The 27992-nt window shown below is 45.5% G+C and overlaps 1 protein-coding gene across 1 annotated transcript; it reads right to left on the bottom strand.

The window, feature by feature from the left end:
* Positions 1-8993: 8993 nt before the first annotated feature.
* On the bottom strand, positions 8994-16153 carry LOC139555957 (SH3 domain-binding glutamic acid-rich-like protein 3). The gene is made up of 3 exons (XM_071369377.1): positions 15967-16153; positions 13340-13507; positions 8994-11047 (listed from the first exon to the last, which is right to left on the bottom strand). The coding sequence occupies exons 1-3, from the start codon at positions 16009-16011 to the stop codon at positions 10985-10987; spliced, it is 276 nt and encodes a 91-aa protein (XP_071225478.1). The 5' UTR covers positions 16012-16153; the 3' UTR covers positions 8994-10984.
* Positions 16154-27992: the final 11839 nt, after the last annotated feature.

Genomic DNA, 27992 nt, shown 5'->3' with positions numbered 1-27992 from the left:
GGTCGGTCCGCTCTGGTCACTGTGACGCGGTGCCATGGCAACCCCCGTACCACTTTACGGTGTAGTTCCATAGTTGCGCCAGAGAGAGACGCTGTGATCACTTGTTGCATGAACCCAGATAAGAGATTATCCAGATTAATTCATTCCAGGAACCGAAGGGATCCATCCTGATATATTTGCATGTTAAAAAAAAGGTGGATTTTGTAGCATTTATTGCAATGGTCATAAACTGTACACACAAGCACAAACGGAGAATAAATCGGAGAACATTTTAATTATTGTGAGTGCAGCAGAACGCTTTTTGGGTCTCAATGAGTTTACAGTCGAGGCAATGCAAAAAAATCATGTCAAAGGATGTGACTTGAATTTGAATGTGACTTTTTTTATTGTATGTGTCTGTTTTTGTATTTTGTATTTGAATGTCTTCTATAGTTTAGTAACCCATACAGTAGGTAGCAGCATGCACCTCAAATCAAAGTTTATTTGTCACGTGCGCCTAATACAACAGGTGTAGTAGACCTTACAGTGAAATGCTGAATACAACAGGTGTAGTAGACCTTACAGTGAAATGCTGAATACAACAGGTGTAGTAGACCTCACAGTGAAATGCTGAATACAACAGGTGTAGTAGACCTCACAGTGAAATGCTGAATACAACAGGTGTAGTAGACCTTACAGTGAAATGCTGAATACAACAGGTGTAGTAGACCTTACAGTGAAATGCTGAATACAACAGGTGTAGTAGACCTCACAGTGAAATGCTGAATACAACAGGTGTAGTAGACCTTACAGTGAATTGCTTCCTTACAGGCTCTAACCAACAGTGCAAAAAAGGTATTAGGTGAACAATAGGTAAATAAAGAAATAAAACAACAGTAAAAAGACAGTGAAAAATAACAGTAGCGAGGCTGTAAAAGTAGAGAGGCTATATACAGTAGAGAGGCTATATACAGTAGAGAGGCTATATACAGTAGAGAGGCTATATACAGTAGTGAGGCTATATACAGTAGAGAGGCTGTAAAAGTAGAGAGGCTATATACAGTAGAGAGGCTATATACAGTAGAGAGGCTATATACAGTAGAGAGGCTATATACAGTAGTGAGGCTATATACAGTAGAGAGGCTATATACAGTAGAGAGGCTATATACAGTAGTGAGGCTATATACAGTAGAGAGGCTATATACAGTAGAGAGGCTATATACAGTAGTGAGGCTATATACAGTAGAGAGGCTATATAGAGACACCGCTTAGTCAGGCTGATTGAGGTAGTATGTACATGTAGATATGGTTAAAGTGACTATGCATATATGATAAACAGAGAGTAGCAGCAGCGTAGAAGAGGGGTTGGTGGGTGGTGGGTGGGACACAATGCAGATAGCCCGGTTAGCCAATGTGCGGGGGCACTGGTTGGTTGGGCCAATTGAGATAGTATGTACATGAATGTATAGTTAAAGTGACTATGCATATATGATAAACAGAGAGTAGCAGCAGTGTAAAAGAGGTGTTGGGGGGGGCACACAATGCAAATAGTCCGGGTAACCATTTGATTACCTGTTCAGGAGTCTTATGGCTTGGGGGTAAAAACTGTTGAGAAGCCTTTTTGTCTTAGACTTGGCACAACCAGTCAGGATGCTCTCGATGTTGCAGCTGTAGAACCTTTTGAGAATCTGAGGACCCATGCCAAATCTTTTTAGTTTCCTGATGTTGCCTGAGGGCACGACATAGGTTTTGTCGTGCCCTCTTCACGACTGTCTTGGTGTGTTTGGACCATGATAGTTTGTTGGTGATGTGAACACCAAGGAACTTGAAGCTCTCAACCTGCTCCTCTACAACCCAGTCGATGAGAATGGGGGCGTGCTCGGTCCTTCTTTTCCTGTAGTCCACAATTATCTCCTTAGTCTTGGTTACGTTGAGGGATAGGTTGTTATTCTGGCACCACACGGCCAGGTCTCTGACCTCCTCCCAATAGGCTGTCTCATCGTTGTCGGTGATCAGGCCTACCACTGTTGTGTCGTTTGCAAACTTGATGATGGTGTTGGAGTCGTGCCTGGCTGTGCAGCCATAAGTGAACAGGGAGTACAGGAGGGGACTGAGCACGCACCCCTGAGGGGCTCCAGTGTTGAGGATCAGCATGAGCGACATCTAGCTAGAGGCCTGCCCAGCGTTATCCAATTGCTAGCGGGCTGGCCCACATGGGGGGAAATGTAGGGTAAATGGCACAGCTTCAGGTAAAGTCACTTTCAAACTAGGGATTTCATGGCTAATTGACCCGTACCTGGGGTAAGTTGTTCCAAGAGACCACTTTTTTTTTGGGGGGGGGGGAAGCAATGTTTTCTAAATGAATGTGTACATGAATTCTGGTTATTTCCAGGGATACACAGCCAGTTTATAAATCAGATTATATCATCATTAATATAATATAACTGCTTTATACTTTCTGTCAATAAAATAATAATGTTCTTCCATTTGACTTGACTGACGTGTCGAATGTGAGAGGAAATCCAATGTGAAGATTATACTGTGATAGTGTTCAGCAGGCCTACCTCTTTTAGTCTGAATACTACACGTTTACTGTGTGTTCCTGGGCCCAGGGTTACAATGTCGTTTGCTGTGTGTTCCTGGGCCCAGGGTTACAATGTCGTTTACTGTGTGTTCCTGGGCCCAGGGTTACAATGTAGTTTGCTGTGTGTTCCTGGGCCAAGGGTTACAATGTCGTTTACTGTGTGTTCCTGGGCCCAGGGTTACAATGTCATTTGCTGTGTGTTCCTGGGCCCAGGGTTACAATGTAGTTTGCTGTGTGTTCCTGGGCCAAGGGTTACAATGTCGTTTACTGTGTGTTCCTGGGCCCAGGGTTACAATGTCATTTGCTGTGTGTTCCTGGGCCCAGGGTTACAATGTCGTTTGCTGTGTGTTCCTGGGCCAAGGGTTTCAATGTCACAACATTGTGACCAGAAGGTCTTTCAAAACAACGGGAGTATTTAACAGTGTCTGTCTATTCCAGCTTCCCTCCCTTTTCTTAGTTTCTTGCTCTCCTCTCTGTATGACTTCTTCCTCTCTCTTTCCCTCTTCCTCTTTCTTTCTTTTAGTATTTGTATTTATTGTGGATCCCCATTAGTTCCTGCCAAGGCAGCAGCTACTCTTCCTGGTGTTTATTATGTATCCCCATTAGTTCCTGACAAGGCAGCAGCTACTCTTCCTGGTGTTTATTATGGATCCCCATTAGTTCCTGACAAGGCAGCAGCTACTCTTCCTGGGGTTTATTATGGATCCCCATTAATTCCTGCCAAGGCAGCAGCTACTCTTCCTGGTGTTTATTATGTATCCCCATTAGTTCCTGACAAGGCAGCAGCTACTCTTCCTGGTGTTTATTATGGATCCCCATTAGTTCCTGCCAAGGCAGCAGCTACCCTTCCTGGTGTTTATTATGTATCCCCATTAGTTCCTGACAAGGCAGCAGCTACTCTTCCTGGGGTTTATTATGGTCCCATTAGTTTCTGCCAAGGCAGCAGCTACTCTTCCTGGTGTTTATTATGTATCCCCATTAGTTCCTGACAAGGCAGCAGCTACTCTTCCTGGTGTTTATTATGTATCCCCATTAGTTCCTGCCAAGGCAGCAGCTACTCTTCCTGGGGTTTATTAAGGATCCCCATTAGTTCCTGCCAAGGCAGCAGCTACCCTTCCTGGTGTTTATTATGGATCCCCATTAGTTCCTGTTGCCAAGGCAGCAGCTACTCTTCCTGGGGTTTATTATGGATCCCCATTAGTTCCTGCCAAGGCAGCAGCTACCCTACCTGGTGTTTATTATGTATCCCCATTAGTTACTGACAAGGCAGCAGCTACTCTTCCTGGTGTTTATTATGGATCCCCATTAGTTCCTGCCAAGGCAGCAGCTACCCTTCCTGGTGTTTATTATGGATCCCCATTAGTTCCTGACAAGGCAGCAGTTACTCTTCCTGGGGTTTATTATGGACCCCCATTAGTTCCTGCCAAGGCAGCAGCTACTCTTCCTGGTGTTTATTATGTATCCCCATTAGTTCCTGACAAGGCAGCAGTTACTCTTCCTGGGGTTTATTATGGATCCCCATTAGTTCCTGCCAAGGCAGCAGCTACTCTTCCTGGGGTTTATTATGGATCCCCATTAGTTCCTGCCAAGGCAGCAGCTACTCTTCCTGGGGTTTATTATGGATCCCCATTAGTTCCTGACAAGGCAGCAGCTACTCTTCCTGGGGTTTATTATGGATCCCCATTAGTTCCTGTCAAGGCAGCAGTTACTCTTCCTGGGGTTTATTATGGATCCCCATTAGTTCCTGCCAAGGCAGCAGCTACTCTTCCTGGGGTTTATTATGGATCCCCATTAGATCCTGCCAATGCAGCAGCTACTCTTCCTGGTGTTTATTATGGATCCCCATTAGTTCCTGACAAGGCAGCAGCTACTCTTCCTGGGGTTTCTTATTACATTTCAGAACAGATTTCACAACATATTAAGTGTTTTCTCTCAGGCCACTACTCTACTACCACATATCTACAATACAAAATACGTGTATGTATAGTGAGTATGTTATTGTGTGTATAGTGTGTAAAGTGAGTATGCTATTGTGTGTATGTATATTGTGGATGTTATTGTGTGTGTAGTAAGTATGTTATTGTGTGTATAATGTGTATGTTATAGTGTGTTTGTTATAGTGTGTATGTTATAGTGTGTTTGTTATAGTGTGTATGTTATAGTGTGTATGTTATAGTGTGTATGTTATAGTGTGTATGTTATTGTGTGTATGTTATAGTGTGTATAATGTGTATGTTATAGTGTGTATGTTATAGTGTGTATGTTATAGTGTGTATAGTGTGTATGTTATAGTGTGTTTGTTATAGTGTGTATGTTATAGTGTGTATGTTATAGTGTGTATGTTATTGTGTGTATGTTATAGTGTGTATAATGTGTATGTTATAGTGTGTTTGTTATAGTGTGTATGTTATAGTGTGTATGTTATAGTGTGTATGTTATAGTGTGTATGTTATAGTGTGTATAGTGTGTATGTTATAGTGTGTATGTTATAGTGTGTATAGTGTGTATGTTATAGTGTGTTTGTTATAGTGTGTATGTTATTGTGTGTATAGTGTGTATGTTATTGTGTGTATAGTGTGTATGTTATAGTGTGTTTGTTATAGTGTGTATGTTATAGTGTGTATGTTATAGTGTGTATGTTATAGTGTGTATGTTATAGTGTGTATAGTGTGTATGTTATAGTGTGTTTGTTATAGTGTGTATGTTATAGTGTGTATGTTATAGTGTGTATGTTATAGTGTGTATGTTATAGTGTGTATGTTATTGTGTGTATAGTGTGTATGTTATAGTGTGTATTGTGTGTATGTTATAGTGTGTATGTTATAGTGTGTATGTTATTGTGTGTATAGTGTGTATGTTATTGTGTGTATAGTGTGTATGTTATAGTGTGTATGTTATTGTATGTATGTTATAGTGTGTATGTTATAGTGTGTATGTTATAGTGTGTATTGTGTGTATGTTATTGTGTGTATAGTGTGTATGTTATTGTGTGTATAGTGTGTATGTTATTGTGCTTATATGTGTGTCTCTTTATAGTCCCCGCTGTCCACAAGGTGTTTTTGTATCTTGTTTTAAATCTGATTCTGCTGCTGCATCAGTTACCTGATGTGGAATAGAGTTCCATGTAGTCATGGCTCTATGTAGTACTGTGCGCCTCCCATAGTCTGTTCTGGACTTGGGGACTGTGAAGAGACCTCTGGTGGCATGTCTTGTGGGGTATGCATGGGTCCGAGCTGTGTGTAGGTAGTTCAAACAGACAGCTTGGTGCATTCAACATGTCAATACCTCTCATAAATACAAGCAGTGGTGAAGTCAATGTCTCCTCTACTTTGAGCCAGGAGAGATTGACATGCATATTATTAATGTTAGCTCTCCGTGCTGCCCTGTTCTGGGACAATTGTAATTTTCTTAAGTCCCTCTTTGTGGCACTTGACCACATGATTGGACAGTAGTTCAGGTGCGACAAAACAAGGGCCTGTAGGACCTGCCTTGTTCATAGTGTTGTTAAGAAGGTAGAAACTAGGGCCTGTAGGACCTGCCTTGTTCATAGTGTTATTAAGAAGGTAGAAACTAGGGCCTGTAGGACCTGCCTTGTTGATAGTGTTGTTAAGAAGGTAGAAACTAGGACCTGTAGGACCTGCCTTGTTGAAAGTGTTGTTAATAAGGTAGAAACTAGGGCCTGTAGGACCTGCCTTGTTGATAGTGTTAAGAAGGTAGAAACTAGGGCCTGTAGGACCTGCCTTGTTGATAGTGTTGTTAAGAAGGTAGAAACTAGGGCCTGTAGGACCTGCCTTGTTGATAGTGTTGTTAAGAAGGTAGAAACTAGGGCCTGTAGGACCTGCCTTGTTGATAGTGTTGTTAAGAAGGTAGAAACTAGGGCCTGTAGGACCTGCCTTGTTGATAGTGCTGTTAAGAAGGTAGAAACTAGGGCCTGTAGGACCTGCCTTGTTGATAGTGTTGTTAAGAAGGTAGAAACTAGGGTCTGTAGGACCTGCCTTGTTGATAGTGTTGTTAAGAAGGTAGAAACTAGGGCCTGTAGGACCTGCCTTGTTGATAGTGTTGTTAAGAAGGTAGAAACTAGGGCCTGTAGGACCTGCCTTGTTGATAGTGTTGTTAAGAAGGTAGAAACTAGGGCCTGTAGGACCTGCCTTGTTCATAGTGTTATTAAGAAGGTAGAAACTAGGGCCTGTAGGACCTGCCTTGTTGATAGTGTTGTTAAGAAGGTAGAAACTAGGACCTGTAGGACCTGCCTTGTTGAAAGTGTTGTTAATAAGGTAGAAACTAGGGCCTGTAGGACCTGCCTTGTTGATAGTGTTAAGAAGGTAGAAACTAGGGCCTGTAGGACCTGCCTTGTTGATAGTGTTGTTAAGAAGGTAGAAACTAGGGCCTGTAGGACCTGCCTTGTTGATAGTGTTGTTAAGAAGGTAGAAACTAGGGCCTGTAGGACCTGCCTTGTTGATAGTTGTTAAGAAGGTAGAAACTAGGGCCTGTAGGACCTGCCTTGTTGATAGTGCTGTTAAGAAGGTAGAAACTAGGGCCTGTAGGACCTGCCTTGTTGATAGTGTTGTTAAGAAGGTAGAAACTAGGGTCTGTAGGACCTGCCTTGTTGATAGTGTTATTAAGAAGGTAGAAACTAGGGCCTGTAGGACCTGCCTTGTTGATAGTGTTGTTAAGAAGGTAGAAACTAGGGCCTGTAGGACCTGCCTTGTTGATAGTGTTGTTAAGAAGGTAGAAACTAGGGCCTGTAGGACCTGCCTTGTTGATAGTGTTATTAAGAAGGTAGAAACTAGGGTCTGTAGGACCTGCCTTGTTGATAGTGTTGTTAAGAAGGTAGAAACTAGGGCCTGTAGGACCTGCCTTGTTGATAGTGTTGTTAAGAAGGTAGAAACTAGGGTCTGTAGGACCTGCCTTGTTGATAGTGTTGTTAAGAAGGTAGAAACTAGGGCCTGTAGGACCTGCCTTGTTGATAGTGTTGTTAAGAAGGTAGAAACTAGGGTCTGTAGGACCTGCCTTGTTGATAGTGTTGTTAAGAAGGTAGAAACTAGGGCCTGTAGGACCTGCCTTGTTGATAGTGTTGTCAAGAAGGTAGAAACTAGGACCTGTAGGACCTGCCTTGTTGATAGTGTTGTCAAGAAGGTAGAAACTAGGACCTGTATGACCTGCCTTGTTGATAGTGTTGTTAAGAAGGTAGAAACCAGGGCCTGTAGGACCTGTCTTGTTGATAGTGTTGTTAAGAAGGTAGAAACCAGGGCCTGTAGGACCTGCCTTGTTGATAGTGCTGTTAAGAAGGTAGAAACTAGGGCCTGTAGGACCTGCCTTGTTGATAGTGTTATTAAGAAGGCAGAGCAGGGCTTTATCATGGACAGACTTCTCTCCATCTTAGCTACTGTTGTGTCAACATGTTTTGACCATGACAGTTTACATTCCAGGGTAACTCCAAGCAGTTTAATCTCCTCAACTTGCTAAAGGTCCATATTATTCATTACAATATTACAATATTACATTACAATAGGTTTTGGGTTTAGTGAATGATTTGTCCCAAATACAATGCTTTTAGTTGTTGAAATATTTAGGACAAACTTTTTTGTCATCCACTCTGAAACTGACTGCAGCTCTTTGAGTGTTAGTGATTTAACTTGCTGTAGTAGCTGACGTGTATAGTGTTGAGTCATCAGCATACATAGACACACCGGCTTTACGTTGCTACCATGTTGTGTTGTCATGTGTTGCTGCCTTGCTGTGTTGTTGTCTTAAGTCTCTTAATATAGTGTTGTGTCTCTCTTGTCGTGATGTGTGTTTTGTCCAACATCTTTTATTTTTATTCCCAGCCCCCGTCCCCGCAGGAGGCCTTTTGCCTTTTGGTAGGCCGTCATTGTAAATACGAATTTGATCTTAACTGACTTGCCTAGTAAAATAAAGGTTAAAATAAAAAAATATATTTGGGTTGGTAACAGACTAATTAGTCGGCTGTTTGAGCAAGTAAAGGGTGTTTTGCTATTCTTGGGTAGTGGAATGTCTTTTGCTTCCCTGTCTTTTGCTTCCCTCCAGGCTTGAGGGCACACACTTTCCTTTAGGCTTAGATTGAAGAGATGGCAAATAGGAGTGGCAATATCGTCCGCTATCATTGTCGGTCATTTTCCATCCAAGTTGTCAGACCCAGGTGGCTTGTCATTGTTGATAGACAATACTTTTTTTTTTACCTCTTCCACACTTACTTTACGGAATTCAAAATTACTTTGCTTGTATTTCATAATTTGGTCAGTTATGCATAGACGTGTAGGTTCAGAATTTGTTGTTGTGTGTTTAATTATGATTCCTGCTGATATGTATTGTTTATTATGTTAAGAGATTTGACTTACATGAGAGGACTACTACAAATAACATTATAATAACATTGTAACAATCATAAATAAATTAACACAAAAAGAAGAAAAAGAAGAATACCTTTATTTTGCTTAAAAAGACAATGGTAATATAATCAGAAAGTATTCACACCCCCTTGACCTGTGACATGTTGTGTCCTTGGCTTACACACAATGCCCCATTTTTAAAGTAGAATTAAATTCTTTATTTTTTTTACATGTTTACAAATCAATATGAATGAAAAGCTGAAATGTCTTGAGTCAATAAGTATTCAACCCCGTTGTTATGGCGACCCTAAATAAGTTCAGGAGTAAATATTTGCTTAACAAGTCTCATAAGTTGCATGGACTCACTCTGTGTGCAATGATACTGTTTAAAAATGCAGACATTGAATATTCCCTTGAGCATGGTGAAGTTATTAATTATACTTTGGATGGTGTATCAATACACTCAGTCACTACAAACATACAGGCGTCCTTCCTAACTCAGTTGCCAGAGAGGAAGGAAACCACTCAGGGATTTCACCATGAGGCCAACGGTGAATTTAAAAGAGTTACATAGTTTAATGGATGTGATAGGAGAAAACTGAGGATGGATCAACAACAATGTAGTTACTCCACAATACTAACCTAAATGACAGAGTGAAAAGAAGGAAGAGTGTATAGAATACAAATATTCCCAAACATGCATCCTATTTGCAACAAGGCCCTTAAGTAAAACTGCAAAACATTTGACAAAGACATGAACTTTATGTCCTGATTACAAAGTGTTATGTTTGGGGCAAATTCAACACAACATGTAACTGAGTACCACTCTTCATATTTTAAAGCATGATGGTGGCTGCATCACATTATGGGTATGATTGTCATTGGCAAGGACTAGGAAGATTTTTAGGATTAAAGAAACAGAATAGAGCTGAGCACACGCAAAATCCTAGAGGAAAACCTGGTTCAGTCTGCTTTCCAACCGACACTGGGAGATGAATTCACCTTTTCAGCAGGACAATAACCTACAACACAAGGCCAAATCTACACTGAAGTTGCTTACCAAGACTACAGTGAATATTCCTGAGTGGCAAGACTTGGAAATGGCTGTCTAGCAAACTCTACTAGCGTGACGAATTTAAAACAGAATAATGTGCAGATGTTGTACAATCCAGGAAGACTCAAAGCTCTTAAGAGACATCCAGGAAGACCCAAAGCTCTTAGAGACATCCAGGAAGACCCAAAGCTCTTAGAGACATCCAGGAAGACTCAAAGCTCTTAGAGACATCCAGGAAGACTCAAAGCTCTTAGAGACATCCAGGAAGACTCAAAGCTCTTAGAGACATCCAGGAAGACTCAAAGCTCTTAGAGACATCCAGGAAGACTCAAAGCTCTTAGAGACATCCAGGAAGACTCAGGGCTCTTAGAGACATCCAGGAAGACTCAGGGCTCTTAGAGACATCCAGGAAGACTCAAAGTTCTTAGAGACATCCAGGAAGACTCAAAGCTCTTAGAGACATCCAGGAAGACACAGGGCTCTTAGAGACATCCAGGAAGACTCAAAGCTCTTAGAGACATCCAGGAAGACTCAAAGCTCTTAGAGACATCCAGGAAGACTCAGGGCTCTTAGAGACATCCAGGAAGACTCAGGGCTCTTAGAGACATCCAGGAAGACACAGGGCTCTTAGAGACATCCAGGACGACTCAAAGCTCTTAGAGACATCCAGGAAGACTCAAAGCTCTTAGAGACATCCAGGAAGACTCAAAGCTCTTAGAGACATCCAGGAAGACTCAAAGCTCTTAGAGACATCCAGGAAGACTCAAAGCTCTTAGAGACATCCAGGAAGACACAGAGCTGTAATAGCTGCCTAAGGTGATTCTAACATGTATTGACTCAGGGGTGTGAATACTTATGTAAATTAGATATATCTGTATTTAATTTGAAATAAATTTGCAAACATTTTCAATCCATTTTGAATTCAGGCTGTAGCACAACACAATGGGGAATAAGTCAAGGGGTGTGAATACTTTCTGAAGTGGAGGAGAGAGTCTTCTGGCAGGTGATCTTCCTCTGTTACAGCTTAAAGAAGGCCTCTGCTTTTCCAGCCTCCACTGCCTCATAAAACACAGAGAAGTCCTGCAGAGCGAGAGAGATGAGGGAGAGAGAGCGACGAGAGAGGGGCAGAGAGAGCGATGAGAGATGGGGAGAGAGGGGAGAGAGAGCGATGAGAGATGGGGGAGAGAGAGTAGAGCGAGAGATGAGAGATTGGGCGGAGAGAGTGATGAGAGATGGGAGAGAGAGAGTAGAGATGAGAGATGGGGGAGAGAGAGGGCAGAGAGAGCGATGAGAGATGAGGGAGAGAGCGATGAGAGACGGGGGAGAGAGAGGAGAGAGAGTGATGAGACATCGAGGAGAGAGAGTGATGAGATGGGGGAGAGAGAGGGCAGAGAGAGCGATGAGAGAGAGAGCAGAGAGAGCGATGAGAGATGAGGGAGAGAGAGTGATGAGGCATCGGGGAGAGAGAGTGATGAGACATCGGGGAGAGAGAGGAGGGAGAGGAGAAAAACATCAATTGGATAGGGAGGGAGAGCGTGAGGGCTGTGTTTGTGGATGCAGTGTGTTTCACTGATTCTGACTAATACTGATGCAAATAGATGGAAATGGGATTTGGACAGATGAACAAACACAACGCTTTAAACACAATAACTGCATCACAGACAAACAGGACCAGCAACGATAAACACCCAACAACAACATGGAACAGTATTTGTCTACAATCAGAGGTTAATTTCTTCTTCATTCAGTTAAACGGCAGGGCCAGACACAGTGACGTACCGCCAGGTCTGAGCAACCCCCCCCCCCCCCCCCCCCACTTCCTACAATTCTACACATTTTGCCATGGGGCTGAGAGAATTTTACATTTTTAAAGCTAATTTCCTACTATTCTACACATTACGCCATGAGGCTGAGAAAGAATTGTGCAGTTTTACAGCTAATTTTCTGTCATTCTAAACGTGCTTGCCATGGCTTAGGACGTGTTCATATGCTATCTGGGCAGGGGGGACCCCCAGAGCCCGGCCCCCTCCCCCCCTGCCATGCGGGGGCTGCGGGTGTGAGGTACGCCAGTGACCATACAGTCCACCCCAACAGGAAGGATGTTTGCCGTACCGTGTTCACATGAAGGTTTGCAAGCGGCCGTGCCTCGCCCTGCTGTGGTGAAATTCCAGTGCCGCCTGAACGAGAATTACTAGTGTGTGTGCGTGTGCGTGCGTGCGTGCGTGCGTGTGTGTGTGCGCGCGCGTGTGTGTGTATTGACTTTAAGCTATGGGCGTTGTGCAGCCTAAGTAATGATTCGATTTTGGTCCACACCCAGGCTGCGTTCCAAATGGCTCCTTATAGCCAGAGTAGTCTAGTCAGTAGCTCTAGTCAAAAGTAGTGCACTATATAGGGAATAGGTGAAACCAGTCAGCCAGGAGAACCAGGATGTCACACGGCAGGTGTAGGCTTTTGTTCCAGTCTGACACTTATTCACCTGATTGAAATGGTTCAAGGTCCACACTGAAGATCCTGACGAGTTAATTACTTTGAAAAGGGTGTTTCCGTGTTCGGGTGGAACAAAAGCTTGCACAACCAGTATCTCTACAGAACCAGTATCTCTACAGAACCAGTAGCTCTACAGAATCAATATCTCTCCAGGACCAGTATCTCTCCAGAACCAGTATCTCTCCAGAACCAGTATCTCTACAGGACCAGTATCTCTACAGAACCAGTAGCTCTACAGAACCAGTTTCTCTACAGAACCAGAGAAGCTAGAACTGAGTCCAAAATGTGACCCTACTCCTTATTTGGTGCTATTGACCAGGGCCAACACATACACAAATAGGCCCCTGGTCAAAAGTAGTGGACTATATAGGACACAGGGCCATCACATACACAATAGGCCCCTGGTCAAAAGTAGTGGACTATATAGGACACGGGGCCAACTCATACACAATAGGCCCCTGGTCAAAAGTAGTGGACTATATAGGACACAGGGCCATCACATACACAATAGGCCCCTGGTCAAAAGTAGTGGACTATATAGGACACAGGGCCATCACATACACAATAGGCCCCTGGTCAAAAGTAGTAGACTATATAGGACACAGGGCCATCACATACACAATAGGCCCCTGGTCAAAAGTAGTAGACTATATAGGACACGGGGCCATCACATACACAATAGGCCCCTGGTCAAAAGTAGTAGACTATATAGGACACGGGGCCATCACATACACAATAGGCCCCTGGTCAAAAGTAGTAGACTATATAGGACACGGGGCCATCACATACACAATAGGCCCCTGGTCAAAAGTAGTGGACTATATAGGACACAGGACCATTCAGAATGCAGCCCTGGTCCTTGTGCCTAGCTGCTTCTAGACTCACCCCGCAGTAGACGTCCTTGTTGAAGACCTGTGGAGGCAGAGAGGTGGGGTTTCCTGTCTTCTTCCTCATCTCCTCTTTGACCTCTGACCCCTGGGTGATGTCCACCGCCTGGTACTTGATCTTCTTAGAGTCCAGGAAAGAGAAGATCTGGCTCTGCTGCTGCTTTAGCTGACGGGAGGGGAACAGTATCAATAATATAGATCAATAGTAATACTTAGAATATTTTGTCATATTAATCATTTATTTATAACATTGTCTGCTTCCCAAATGGCTCCCTATTCCCTATATAGTGCACTACTGTTGACCAGGGCCCATAGAGCTCCCTATTCCCTATATAGGGCACTACTGTTGACCAGGGTCCATAGAGCTCCCTATTCCCTATATAGTGCACTACTGTTGACCAGGGCCCATAGAGCTCCCTATTCCCTATTTATAGTACACTACTGTTGACTAGGGTCCATAGAGCTCCCTATTCCCTATATAGAGCACTACTGTTGACCAGGGTCCATAGAGCTCCCTATTCCCTATATAGAGCACTACTGTTGACCAGGGTCCATAGAGCTCCCTATTCCCTATATAGTGCACTACTGTTGACCAGGGTCCATAGAGCTCCCTATTCCCTATATAGAGCACTACTGTTGACCAGGGTCCATAGAGCTCCCTATTCCCTATATAGTGCACTACTGTTGACCAGGGCCCATAGGGGTGAATCAGAATCGCCTATAGAAGGATTTTGTAAAAATTGTAACGATCTATACTGTAGTAGTTTACTATATAACTTAATATTATAATGATTACAGAGGTCGTAGTTTACTATATGAGATAGTAAGAGCTCCACCACATTCATAGTAGAGCTCAGGGACGGTGTGACGGTATCTCAGATCACGAGTTCTGATCTAGGATCTGTCCATGTAATCTAATTCATTGTGTTGTAAAAAGCACAACTGATCCTAAATCATCACTTTTACTCTGAGACGCTTGATAGCCTGCGTGTACGGTTGGTTCCGTGGTCCACAGAAATCTGTTAGCCTGACAGAGGCAGGCCGAGTCGGGAGTGGCGTGGTAGGTGGTGTGGTAGGTGCAGCCAGGTAAACGTTTACATTTTAGTTATTTATCAGATGCTCTTGCCCAGAGTGACTTCCTGTTATTCATCTTAGCGTAGCTAGGTAAGACAACCACAACTCATAGTCAGTACACAACTCTCCTCAATGAAGGAGCTATCAGCAAAGCCAGAGTTAGTAAGCCAGAGCTAGTAAGTCAGAGCTAGTAAGTCAGAGCTAGTAAACCAGAGCTAGTAAGCCAGAGTTAGTTAGTCAGAGTTGGTAAGCCAGAGCTAGTAAGTCAGAGCTAGTAAGTCAGCGCTAGTAAGTCAGCGCTAGTAAGTCAGAGTTAGTAAGTCAGAGTTAGTAAGCCAGAGCTAGTAAGCCAGAGATAGTAAACCAGAGCTAGTAAGCCAGAGCTAGTAAGTCAGAGTTAGTAAGCCAGAGCTAGTAAGTCAGAGCTAGTAAGCCAGAGCTAGTAAGCCAGAGCTAGTAAGCCAGAGCTAGTAAGCCAGAGCTAGTAAGTCAGAGTTAGTAAGTCAGAGTTAGTAAGTCAGAGTTAGTAAGTCAGAGTTCGTAAGTCAGAGCTAGTAAGCCAGAGCTAGTAAGTCAGAGCTAGTAAGCCAGAGCTAGTAAGTCAGAGTTAGTAAGTCAGAGTTAGTAAACCAGAGCTAGTAAACCAGAGCTAGTAAGCCAGAGCTAGTAAGTCAGAGCTAGTAAACCAGAGCTAGTAAGCCAGAGCTAGTAAACCAGAGCTAGTAAGCTAGAGTTAGTAAACCAGAGTTAGTAAGCCAGAGATAGTAAGTCAGAGCTAGTAAGTCAGAGCTAGTAAACCAGAGCTAGTAAACCAGAGCTAGTAAACCAGAGCTAGTAAGCCAGAGCTAGTAAGTCAGAGTTAGTAAGCCAGAGCTAGTAAGTCAGAGCTAGTAAGTCAGAGCTAGTAAACCAGAGCTAGTAAGCCAGAGCTAGTTAGTCAGAGTTAGTAAGCCAGAGCTAGTAAGTCAGAGCTAGTAAGTCAGAGCTAGTAAGTCAGAGCTAGTAAGCCAGAGCTAGTAAGTCAGAGCTAGTAAGTCAGAGCTAGTAAGCCAGAGCTAGTAAGCCAGAGCTAGTAAGCCAGAGCTAGTAAGTCAGAGTTAGTAAGTCAGAGCTAGTAAGCCAGAGCTAGTAAACCAGAGCTAGTAAGCCGAGCTAGTAAGCCAGAGCTAGTAAGTCAGAGTTAGTAAGCCAGAGCTAGTAAGCCAGAGCTAGTAAGTCAGAGCTAGTAAGTCAGAGCTAGTAAGCCAGAGCTAGTAAGCCAGAGCTAGTAAACCAGAGCTAGTAAACCGAGCTAGTAAGCCAGAGCTAGTAAGTCAGAGTTAGTAAGCCAGAGCTAGTAAGTCAGAGCTAGTAAGTCAGAGTTAGTAAGTCAGAGTTAGTAAGTCAGAGTTAGTAAGTCAGAGTTAGTAAGTCAGAGTAAGAGAAGTGCAAGTGTTAGTCCAAGACAGGTACAATGATGTTCAGTTTGACTTCTTCTTCCTCATATCAGGTGAAGAGGCAGAGTGGTGAGGTGGATGCAGCCAGGTAAATGAGACAGGTGAGAACACATACCTCTCTGGATCCGCTCACGCTGCTGAAATACACGACGATAGACATGATACCTGATGATATATACTGCTACAAAATATCAATATAATATGATCCAGTTAAAGTTTGTGTTCTCTCTGTGTGTGTGTGGAGAGTGGAGTGTAGACTGCTTCAAGGTGTTGCAGCAGACAAGGTGAACAGGTTTAAACATGGTTTACCTGTTGGCCACACCCCCTGGATGCCGACCACTCCTGTTATGTCTATTTCTTGCTATTGTCACACACACACACACACACACAGACAGACAGACAGACAGACAGACAGACAGACAGACAGACAGACAGACAGACAGACAGACAGACAGACAGACAGACAGACAGACAGACAGACAGACAGACAGACAGACAGACAGACAGACAGACAGACAGACAGACAGACAGACAGACAGACAGGCAGGCAGGCAGGCAGGCAGGCAGGCAGGCAGGCAGGCAGGCAGGCAGGCAGGCAGGCAGGCAGGCAGGCAGGCAGGCAGGCAGGCAGGCAGGCAGGCAGGCAGGCAGACAGACAGACAGACAGACAGACAGACAGACAGACAGACAGACAGACAGACAGACAGACAGACAGACAGACAGACAGACAGACAGACAGACAGACAGACAGACAGACAGACAGACAGACAGACAGACAGACAGACAGACAGACAGAGAGAGTGGAATGCCACTGAGCACCTCAGAGAATGTCTTAGGTCTGAAGAGATGCAGAAGGTATATACAGTACATATATAGAACAATAGTAATACAGCCTTCAGAAAAACCCCTTGACTTTTTCCACATTTTGTTGTTACAGCCTGAATTACATTGAGATGTTTTGTCACTACCCACAATACCCCACTACCCACAACACCCCACTACCCACAACACCCCACTACCCACAACACCCCACTACCCACAATACCCCATGATGTCAAAGTGGCACTATGTTTTTACAAATTTGTACAAATTAATTTCAAATGAAAAGCTGAAATGTCTTGAGTCAATAACTATTCAACCCCTTTGTTATGACAAGCCTAAATATGTTCAGGAGTAAACATGTGCTTAACAAGTCACATAATAAGTTGCATGGACTCACTCTGTATGCAATAACAGTGATTAACATGATTTTTGTAATGACTACCTGATCTTGTCCCTCCCTGACCTTAGAGAGCCTTTTTATGTCTCTATTTGGTTTGGTCAGGGTGTGATTTGGGGTGGGCATTCTATGTTTTGTTTTTCTATGATTTTGTATTTCTATGTTTTGGCCGGGTATGGTTCTCAGTCAGGGACAGCTGTCTATCGTTGTCTCTGATTGGGAACCATACTTAGGTAGCCTTTTTCCCTCCTTTCAGTGTGGGAAGTTAACTTTGTTTGTGGCACATATAGCCTTAAGCCTCACGGTCGTTTTTGTATTGTTTATTGTTTTTGTCGGTGTCATCCTAATAAAAAGGAATATGTACGCTCACCACTTTGGTCCTGTTCCTTTGACGGCCGTGACAGATCTCTTGGGTATTGTGTCTAGATGTTTGAGAAAAAACAAACAATTTAATACATTTTTGAATTCAGGCTGTAGCACTACAAAATGTGGAATAAGTCACAGGGTATGAATACTCTCTGAAGGCACTGTACATATTTCCACTCAAAGTTCAGCATTCTGAAGAAACATGACAATATGCATCCCAAAAATATGCGTGTTACAATCATAGACTTTATGCAATAAAAACATTGTAATGAATCTTAGCATTGGCGATGCCTGGCGGCAGTAGATTAAATTAAATACAAAACATTGGTTGACACATTTTAAATAATGGAGGGGAAAAAAAGTTTTTTAAACTGTGTACTTTCAAATATGTTCAATTAATTATATTGTAATGACCTCGATAGATCGTAAGTAAGAGAATGTCCACAACATGGGATCGAGGTCTCAAATGTAACGGTTTATGAACCAGAACTCCGTAGCCTACGCCAAATAAATACGTATTCAAACAACGGGAGATTTCAGAAAGATAGTTCAAATTTAGGATTCCCTGAACATAGGGTACAGTATCCAGCTTCTCTTAACCAGATAAGGGAGCCCGGGATTTATTGTTCCGGGATTTATTTGTTCCAGAACAGCTGCTTTTTGTTTAAGTCATTAGGCTAAGCGAAACGCAGTTCGGTTGATCCGACAACTGGCACATGCACGACACATTCAAGAGGTCCTACATTTTTTTTGTTGCTAGCTAGCTAGTTTTGACGGGACGGGCCGAAGTGAGGGAGAGGCTGAAAGCTGCGGCTAGCCGCTAGTTGATTAACAACCAATCAAACTTTACTCGGTGTGGCGGCGGTTCGGCACGGCTGTGCTGAGATTGGGTCAGAGATGGTACAGTAGGAGATAGTGATAGAGAAGAAAGTGAAACGAGCATGGAGCATAGTGGTACAAATAAAAAGGGGGGGGTAAGAAAGAGAAAAAGAAAGGGAGCGGGGGTTTGAAGGGGAGCGAGAGGAGGCAGAAAAGTATGAGGAGAGTAACATGGTTCCCAACGTTAACAGCTGTTCGGAGGTAGAGAATAACGAGGAAGGGCAAGATAAGTCGCGAGGGGAGCAGGGAGGTGAGGAGGAGTAACAAGTGATTCTGAAGTTTAGGGAGGAAGAGGGAGTTGGGGGTGATGAGTCCGATAAGGTTGACGGCCGTGATAAAATAGTTGATTGGGGACGTTGTCAATGCTAAAGTGTTAAGAGATGGGAGCTTGTTGGTGTTCTGTAAGGATATGGTGCAGAGAGATAGGAGCTTGTTGGTGTTCTGTAAGGATATGGTGCAGAGAGATAGGAGCTTGTTGGTGTTCTGTAAGGATATGGTGCAGAGAGATAGGAGCTTGGTGGTGTTGGACATGGTGCAGAGAGATAGGAGCTTGATGGTGTTCTGTAAGGACATGGTGCAGAGAGATGGGAGCTTGGTGGTGTTCTGTAAGGACATGGAGCAGAGAGATGGGAGCTTGGTGGTGTTCTGTAAGGACATGGTGCAGAGAGATGGGAGCTTGGTGGTGTTCTGTAAGGACATGGAGCAGAGAGATGGGAGCTTGGTGGTGTTCTGTAAGGACATGGTGCAGAGAGATGGGAGCTTGTTGGTGTTCTGTAAGGATATGGTGCAGAGAGATAGGAGCTTGTTGGTGTTCTGTAAGGATATGGTGCAGAGAGATAGGAGCTTGGTGGTGTTGGACATGGTGCAGAGAGATAGGAGCTTGATGGTGTTCTGTAAGGACATGGTGCAGAGAGATGGGAGCTTGGTGGTGTTCTGTAAGGACATGGAGCAGAGAGATGGGAGCTTGGTGGTGTTCTGTAAGGACATGGTGCAGAGAGATGGGAGCTTGGTGGTGTTCTGTAAGGACATGGAGCAGAGAGATGGGAGCTTGGTGGTGTTCTGTAAGGACATGGTGCAGAGAGATGGGAGCTTGGTGGTGTTCTGTAAGGACATGGTGCAGAGAGATGGGAGCTTGGTGATGTTCTGTAAGGACATGGAGCAGAGAGATGGGAGCTTGGTGGTGTTCTGTAAGGACATGGAGCAGAGAGATGGGAGCTTGGTGGTGTTCTGTAAGGACATGGTGCAGAGAGATGGGAGCTTGGTGGTGTTCTGTAAGGACATGGTGCAGAGAGATGGGAGCTTGGTGGTGTTGGACATGGTGCAGAGAGATGGGAGCTTGGTGGTGTTCTGTAAGGACATGGTGCAGAGAGATGGGAGCTTGGTGGTGTTCTGTAAGGACATGGTCCAGAGAGATGGGAGCTTGGTGGTGTTCTGTAAGGACATGGAGCAGAGAGATGGGAGCTTGGTGGTGTTCTGTAAGGACATGGTGCAGAGAGATGGGAGCTTGGTGGTGTTCTGTAAGGACATGGAGCAGAGAGATGGGAGCTTGGTGGTGTTCTGTAAGGACATGGAGCAGAGAGATGGGAGCTTGGTGGTGTTCTGTAAGGACATGGAGCAGAGAGATGGGAGGTTGGTGGTGTTCTGTAAGGACATGGAGCAGAGAGATGGGAGCTTGGTGGTGTTCTGTAAGGACATGGAGCAGAGAGATGGGAGCTTGGTGGTGTTCTGTAAGGACATGGAGCAGAGAGATGGGAGCTTGTTGATGTTCTGTAAGGACATGGAGCAGAGAGATGGGAGCTTGTTGGTGTTCTGTAAGGACATGGTGCAGAGAGATGGGAGCATGGTGGTGTTCTGTAAGGACATGGAGCAGAGAGATGGGAGCTTGGTGGTGTTCTGTAAGGAAATGGTGCAGAGAGATGGGAGCTTGGTGGTGTTCTATAAGGACATGGTGCAGAGAGATGGGAGCTTGGTGGTGTTCTGTAAGGACACGGTGCAGAGAGATGGGAGCTTGGTGGTGTTCTGTAAGGACATGGAGCAGAGAGATGGGAGCTTGGTGGTGTTCTGTAAGGACACGGAGCAGAGAGATGGGAGCTTGGTGGTGTTCTGTAAGGACATGGAGAAGAGAGATGGGAGCTTGGTGGTGTTCTGTAAGGACATGGTGCAGAGAGATGGGAGCTTGGTGGTGTTCTGTAAGGACATGGTGCAGAGAGATGGGAGCTTGGTGGTGTTCTGTAAGGACATGGAGCAGAGATGGGAGCTTGGTGGTGTTCTGTAAGGACATGGAGCAGAGAGATGGGAGCTTGTTGATGTTCTGTAAGGACATGGAGCAGAGAGATGGGAGCTTGTTGGTGTTCTGTAAGGACATGGTGCAGAGAGATGGGAGCATGGTGGTGTTCTGTAAGGACATGGAGCAGAGAGATGGGAGCTTGGTGGTGTTCTGTAAGGACATGGTGCAGAGAGATGGGAGCTTGGTGGTGTTCTGTAAGGACATGGAGCAGAGAGATGGGAGCTTGGTGGTGTTCTGTAAGGACATGGAGCAGAGAGATGGGAGCTTGGTGGTGTTCTGTAAGGACATGGAGCAGAGAGATGGGAGCTTGGTGGTGTTCTGTAAGGACATGGTGCAGAGAGATGGGAGCTTGGTGATGTTCTGTAAGGACATGGTGCAGAGAGATGGGAGCTTGGTGGTGTTGGACATGGTGCAGAGAGATGGGAGCTTGGTGGTGTTCTGTAAGGACATGGTGCAGAGAGATGGGAGCTTGGTGGTGTTCTGTAAGGACATGGTGCAGAGAGATGGGAGCTTGGTGGTGTTCTGTAAGGACATGGAGCAGAGAGATGGGAGCTTGGTGGTGTTCTGTAAGGACATGGTGCAGAGAGATGGGAGCTTGGTGGTGTTCTGTAAGGACATGGAGCAGAGAGATGGGAGCTTGGTGGTGTTCTGTAAGGACATGGAGCAGAGAGATGGGAGCTTGGTGGTGTTCTTTAAGAACATGGTGCAGAGAGATGGGAGCTTGTTAGTGTTCTGTAAGGACATGGTGCAGAGAGATGGGAGCTTGGTGGTGTTCTGTAAGGACATGGAGCAGAGAGATGGGAGCTTGGTGGTGTTCTGTAAGGACATGGTGCAGAGAGATGGGAGCTTGGTGGTGTTCTGTAAGGACATGGAGCAGAGAGATGGGAGCTTGGTGGTGTTCTGTAAGGACATGGAGCAGAGAGATGGGAGCTTGGTGGTGTTCTTTAAGAACATGGTGCAGAGAGATGGGAGCTTGTTAGTGTTCTGTAAGGACATGGTGCAGAGAGATGGGAGCTTGTTAGTGTTCTGTAAGGACATGGAGCAGAGAGATGGGAGCTTGGTGGTGTTCTGTAAGGACATGGTGCAGAGAGATGGGAGCTTGGTGGTGTTCTGTAAGGACATGGTGCAGAGAGATGGGAGCTTGTTAGTGTTCTGTAAGGACATGGAGCAGAGAGATGGGAGCTTGGTGGTGTTCTGTAAGGACATGGAGCAGAGAGATGGGAGCTTGGTGGTGTTCTGTAAGGACATGGAGCAGAGAGATGGGAGGTTGGTGGTGTTCTGTAAGGACATGGAGCAGAGAGATGGGAGCTTGGTGGTGTTCTGTAAGGACATGGAGCAGAGAGATGGGAGCTTGGTGGTGTTCTGTAAGGACATGGAGCAGAGAGATGGGAGCTTGTTGATGTTCTGTAAGGACATGGAGCAGAGAGATGGGAGCTTGTTGGTGTTCTGTAAGGACATGGTGCAGAGAGATGGGAGCATGGTGGTGTTCTGTAAGGACATGGAGCAGAGAGATGGGAGCTTGGTGGTGTTCTGTAAGGAAATGGTGCAGAGAGATGGGAGCTTGGTGGTGTTCTATAAGGACATGGTGCAGAGAGATGGGAGCTTGGTGGTGTTCTGTAAGGACACGGTGCAGAGAGATGGGAGCTTGGTGGTGTTCTGTAAGGACATGGAGCAGAGAGATGGGAGCTTGGTGGTGTTCTGTAAGGACACGGAGCAGAGAGATGGGAGCTTGGTGGTGTTCTGTAAGGACATGGAGAAGAGAGATGGGAGCTTGGTGGTGTTCTGTAAGGACATGGTGCAGAGAGATGGGAGCTTGGTGGTGTTCTGTAAGGACATGGTGCAGAGAGATGGGAGCTTGGTGGTGTTCTGTAAGGACATGGAGCAGAGATGGGAGCTTGGTGGTGTTCTGTAAGGACATGGAGCAGAGAGATGGGAGCTTGTTGATGTTCTGTAAGGACATGGAGCAGAGAGATGGGAGCTTGTTGGTGTTCTGTAAGGACATGGTGCAGAGAGATGGGAGCATGGTGGTGTTCTGTAAGGACATGGAGCAGAGAGATGGGAGCTTGGTGGTGTTCTGTAAGGACATGGTGCAGAGAGATGGGAGCTTGGTGGTGTTCTGTAAGGACATGGAGCAGAGAGATGGGAGCTTGGTGGTGTTCTGTAAGGACATGGAGCAGAGAGATGGGAGCTTGGTGGTGTTCTGTAAGGACATGGAGCAGAGAGATGGGAGCTTGGTGGTGTTCTGTAAGGACATGGTGCAGAGAGATGGGAGCTTGGTGATGTTCTGTAAGGACATGGTGCAGAGAGATGGGAGCTTGGTGGTGTTGGACATGGTGCAGAGAGATGGGAGCTTGGTGGTGTTCTGTAAGGACATGGTGCAGAGAGATGGGAGCTTGGTGGTGTTCTGTAAGGACATGGTGCAGAGAGATGGGAGCTTGGTGGTGTTCTGTAAGGACATGGAGCAGAGAGATGGGAGCTTGGTGGTGTTCTGTAAGGACATGGTGCAGAGAGATGGGAGCTTGGTGGTGTTCTGTAAGGACATGGAGCAGAGAGATGGGAGCTTGGTGGTGTTCTGTAAGGACATGGAGCAGAGAGATGGGAGCTTGGTGGTGTTCTTTAAGAACATGGTGCAGAGAGATGGGAGCTTGTTAGTGTTCTGTAAGGACATGGTGCAGAGAGATGGGAGCTTGTTAGTGTTCTGTAAGGACATGGAGCAGAGAGATGGGAGCTTGGTGGTGTTCTGTAAGGACATGGTGCAGAGAGATGGGAGCTTGGTGGTGTTCTGTAAGGACATGGTGCAGAGAGATGGGAGCTTGTTAGTGTTCTGTAAGGACATGGAGCAGAGAGATGGGAGCTTGTTAGTGTTCTGTAAGGACATGGTGCAGAGAGATGGGAGCTTGTTAGTGTTCTGTAAGGACATGGAGCAGAGAGATGGGAGCTTGGTGGTGTTCTGTAAGGACATGGTGCAGAGAGATGGGAGCTTGTTAGTGTTCTGTAAGGACATGGTGCAGAGGGAAAAAGCTCTCAGAGTGAAGCAAATAGGGAAGTGTAAGGTGGTGTTGATTAAATCAAATCAAATCAAATTTTATTAGTCACATACACATGGTTAGCAGATGTTAATGCGAGTGTAGCGAAATGCTTGTGCTTCTAGTTCCGACAATGCAGTAATAACAACAAGTAATCTAACCTAACAATTCCACAACTACTACCTTATACACGCAAGTGTAAAGGGATAAAGAATATGTACATAAAGATATATGAATGAGTGATGGTACAGAACGGCATAGGCAAGATGCAGTAGATGGTATAGAGTACGGTATATACATATGAGATGAGTACTGTAGGGTATGTAAACATAAAGTGGCATAGTTTAAAGTGGCTAGTGGTACATGTATTATATAAAGATGGCAAGATGCAGTAGATGATATAGAGTACAGTATATACATATACATATGAGATGGGTAATGTAGGGTATGTAAACATTATATTAAGTGGCATTGTTTAAAGTGGCTAGTGGTACATTTTTACATAATTTCCATCAATTCCCATTTTTAAAGTGGCTGGAGTTGAGTCAGTATGTTGGCAGCGGCCGCTAAATGTTAGTGGTGGCTGTTTAACAGTCTGATGGCCTTGAGATAGAAGCTGTTTTTCAGTCTCTCGGTCCCTGCTTTGATACACCTGTACTGACCTCGCCTTCTGGATGATAGCGGGGTGAACAGGCAGTGGCTTGGGTGGCTGTTGTCCTTGATGATCTTTATGGCCTTCCTGTGACATCGGGTGGTGTAGGTGTCCTGGAGGGCAGGTAGTTTGCCCCCGGTGATGCGTTCTGCAGACCTCACTACCCTCTGGAGAGCCTTACGGTTGTGGGCGGAGCAGTTGCCGTACCAGGCGGTGATACAGCCCGACAGGATGCTCTCGATTGTGCATCTGTAGAAGTTTGTGAGTGCTTTTGGTGACAAGCCGAATTTCTTCAGCCTCCTGAGGTTGAAGAGGCGCTGCTGCGCCTTCTTCACAACGCTGTCTGTGTGGGTGGACCAATTCAGTTTGTCCGTGATGTGTACACCGAGGAACTTAAAACTTTCCACCTTCTCCACTACTGACCCGTCGATGTGGATAGGGGGGTGCTCCCTCTGCTGTTTCCTGAAGTCCACAATCATCTCCTTTGTTTTGTTGACGTTGAGTGTGAGGTTATTTTCCTGACACCACACTCCGAGGGCCCTCACCTCCTCCCTGTAGGCCGTCTCGTCGTTGTTGGTAATCAAGCCTACCACTGTAGTGTCATCCGCAAACTTGATGATTGAGTTGGAGGCGTGCATGGCCACGCAGTCGTGGGTGAACAGGGAGTACAGGAGAGGGCTCAGAACGCACCCTTGTGGGGCCCCAGTGTTGAGGATCAGCGGGGTGGAGATGTTGTTACCTACCCTCACCACCTGGGGGCGGCCCGTCAGGAAGTCCAGGACCCAGTTGCACAGGGCGTGGTCGAGACCCAGGGTCTCGAGCTTGATGACGAGTTTGGAGGGTACTATGGTGTTAAATGCTGAGCTGTAGTCGATGAACAGCATTCTCACATAGGTATTCCTCTTGTCCAGATGGGTTAGGGCAGTGTGCAGTGTGGTTGCGATTGCGTCGTCTGTGGACCTATTGGGTCGGTAAGCAAATTGGAGTGGGTCTAGGGTGTCCGGTAGGGTGTGTAGTAGTAACATAAGACAGCTGAACATTAAAGTAGCGAGCCACATGTTCACGTTGATCATGAGACTGTGGTAATGGAGATATACTAGGGGACGTTCTGGCCCTCTTGTTTTCTCCATTGTGCTGACGGACTGATCAGACACATGGGCACTTGAAACAGTTGGACACACTGGACTTGTGGTCTGCACATTCCACTGGAGGCACACATACCAGAGAGGCGCTTAAAGGCAATTGGACACTAGACATATGGTCTGACCATTCTATTACAAACATACATGTCAGACAGAGCGGCGCTTAAAGGCAATTGGACACACTAAGGATAGGGGAGACTAGAACAAAGAGTGCATTGATTTAGTGGTGAAGGGAAGGGGCATGGGGTCTGTTGACACACTGGGATAGAGGGTCCGGCCACCATTATAAACTGATTGAAGGCAGATGGTGGTGAATGACTTCATAGGGGACGGACAATACTATGTGGGTATAAATATAAAGGACTGGACTTCTGAGTGTGGGTGTTCCGCGGGGTGTGTTCCGCGGGGACATGCCAGTTGGCTGTACAGTTGTAATAAAGAGCATGTTTGAATTTACAAGTTCTGATAAGCGTTGTATTTGAAATGATTTTCCACGACAGGTGGAGGTGATATGGTCCTTGACTAGTCTCTCAAAGCACTTCATGATGACGGAAGTGAGTGCTACGGGGTGGTAGTCGTTTAGCTCAGTTACCTTAGCTTTCTTGGGAACAGGAACAATGGTGGCCCTCTTGAAGCATGTGGGAACAGCAGACTGGGATAAGGATTGATTGAATATGTCCGTAAACACACCAGCCAGCTGGTCTGCGCATGCTCTGAGGACGCGGCTGGGAATGCCGTCTGGGCCTGCAGCCTTGCGAGGGTTAACACGTTTAAATGTTTTACTCACCTCGGCTGCAGTGAAGGAGAGCCCGCAGGTTTTGGTAGCGGGCTGTGTCAGTGGCACTGTATTGTCCTCAAAGCGGGCAAAAAAGTTATTTAGCCTGTCTGGGAGCAAGACATCCTGGTCCGCGACGGGGCTGGTTTTCTTTTTGTAATCCGTGATAGACTGTAGACCCTGCCACATACCTCTTGTGTCTGAGCTGTTGAATTGCGACACTATTTTGTCTCTGTACTGGGACTTAGCCTGTTTGATAGCCTTGCGGAGAGAATAGCTACACTGTTTGTATTCGGTCATGTTTCCGGTCACCTTGCCCTGGTTAAAAGCAGTGGTTCGCGCTTTCAGTTTCACGCGAATGCTGCCGTCAATCCACGGTTTCTGGTTTGGGAATGTTTTAATCGTTGCTGTGGGTACGACATCGTCAATGCACTTCCTAATGAACTCGCTCACCGAATCAGCATATTCTTCAATGTTGTTGTTGGACGCAATGCGGAACATATTCCAATCCGCGTGATCGAAGCAGTCTTGAAGCGTGGAATCAGATTGGTCGGACCAGCGTTGAACAGACCTGAGCGCGGGAGCTTGTTGTTTTAGTTTCTGTTTGTAGGCTGGAATCAACAAAATGGAGTCGTGGTCAGCTTTTCCGAAAGGAGGGCGGGGGAGGGCCTTATATGCGTCGCGGAAGTTAGTATAACAATGATCCAGGGTTTTACCAGCCCTGGTAGCACAATCGATATGCTGATAGAATTTAGGGAGTTTTGTTTTTAGATTAGCCTTGTTAAAATCCCCAGCTACGATGAATGCAGCCTCAGGGTGTGTGGTTTCCAGTTTACAAAGAGTCAGATAAAGTTCGTTCAGGGCCATCGATGTGTCTGCTTGGGGGGGAATATATACGGCTGTGATTATGATCGACGAGAATTCCCTTGGTAGATAATGCGGTCGACATTTGATTGTGAGGAGTTCTAGATCAGGTGAACAGAATGACTTGAGTTCCTGTGTGTTGTTATGATGATCACACCACGTCTCGTTAATCATAAGGCATACCCCCCCGCCCCTCTTCTTACCAGAAAGATGTTTGTTTCTGTCGGCGCGATGCGTGAAGAAACCAGCTGGCTGCACCGACTCCGTTAGCGTCTCTTGAGTTAGCCATGTTTCCGTGAAGCAGAGCACGTTGCAATCCCTGATGTCTCTCTGGAATGTTACCCGTGCTCGGATTTCATCAACCTTATTGTCAAGAGACTGGACATTGGCGAGTAGTATGCTAGGGAGTGGAGCGCGATGTGCCCGTCTCCGAAGCCTGACCAGGAGACCGCTACGTTTGCCCCTTTTACGGCGTCGCGTAGGGTCGCCGGCTGGGATCAGATCCATTGTATTGGGTGGAGGGCAAAACACTGGATCCGTTTCGGGAAAGTCATATTCCTGGTAGGAACGATGGTGAGTTGACGTTAATCGTATATTCAGTAGTTCCTCCCGACTGTATGTAATGAAACCTAAGATTACCTGGGGTACCGATGTAAGAAATAGCACATAAAAAAACAAAATACTGCATATTTTCCAAGGAACGCGAAGCGAGGCGGCCATCTCGGTCGGCGCCATTTTGAGATATCAATAGCTGGACTGATGAAGCAGGGAAACAGTGGATTAAAGGGGTGATAACAGGAGCGGTGTGGAGCAGCTGGACTGATCAAGCAGGGAAACAGTGGATTAAAGGGGTGATAACAGAAGTGCCTGTGAGTGTCAGAGACAACCTGAGAGGAGGCATTTTAGTGAATGTTCAAAGATTACAGGTAGA

This window comes from Salvelinus alpinus, chromosome 27 (assembly GCF_045679555.1).
Source record: "Salvelinus alpinus chromosome 27, SLU_Salpinus.1, whole genome shotgun sequence".
NCBI lineage: Eukaryota > Metazoa > Chordata > Actinopteri > Salmoniformes > Salmonidae > Salvelinus > Salvelinus alpinus.
Note: the sequence above shows the minus strand (reverse complement) of the source record. Positions and strands in the feature narration are given on the sequence as shown.

Bases quoted from the DNA above. Each gene is read 5' to 3' on its own strand.
- LOC139555957 (XM_071369377.1), bottom strand. From the start codon at position 16,011: ATGTCTATCGTCGTGTATTTCAGCAGCGTGAGCGGATCCAGAGAG. The intron at 13,508-15,966 runs GTATGTGTTCTC...CCCTCCCGTCAG, and splicing joins GCGTGAGCGGATCCAGAGAG to CTAAAGCAGCAGCAGAGCCA. The intron at 11,048-13,339 runs GTGAGTCTAGAA...CTCGCTCTGCAG, and splicing joins ACAAGGACGTCTACTGCGGG to GACTTCTCTGTGTTTTATGA.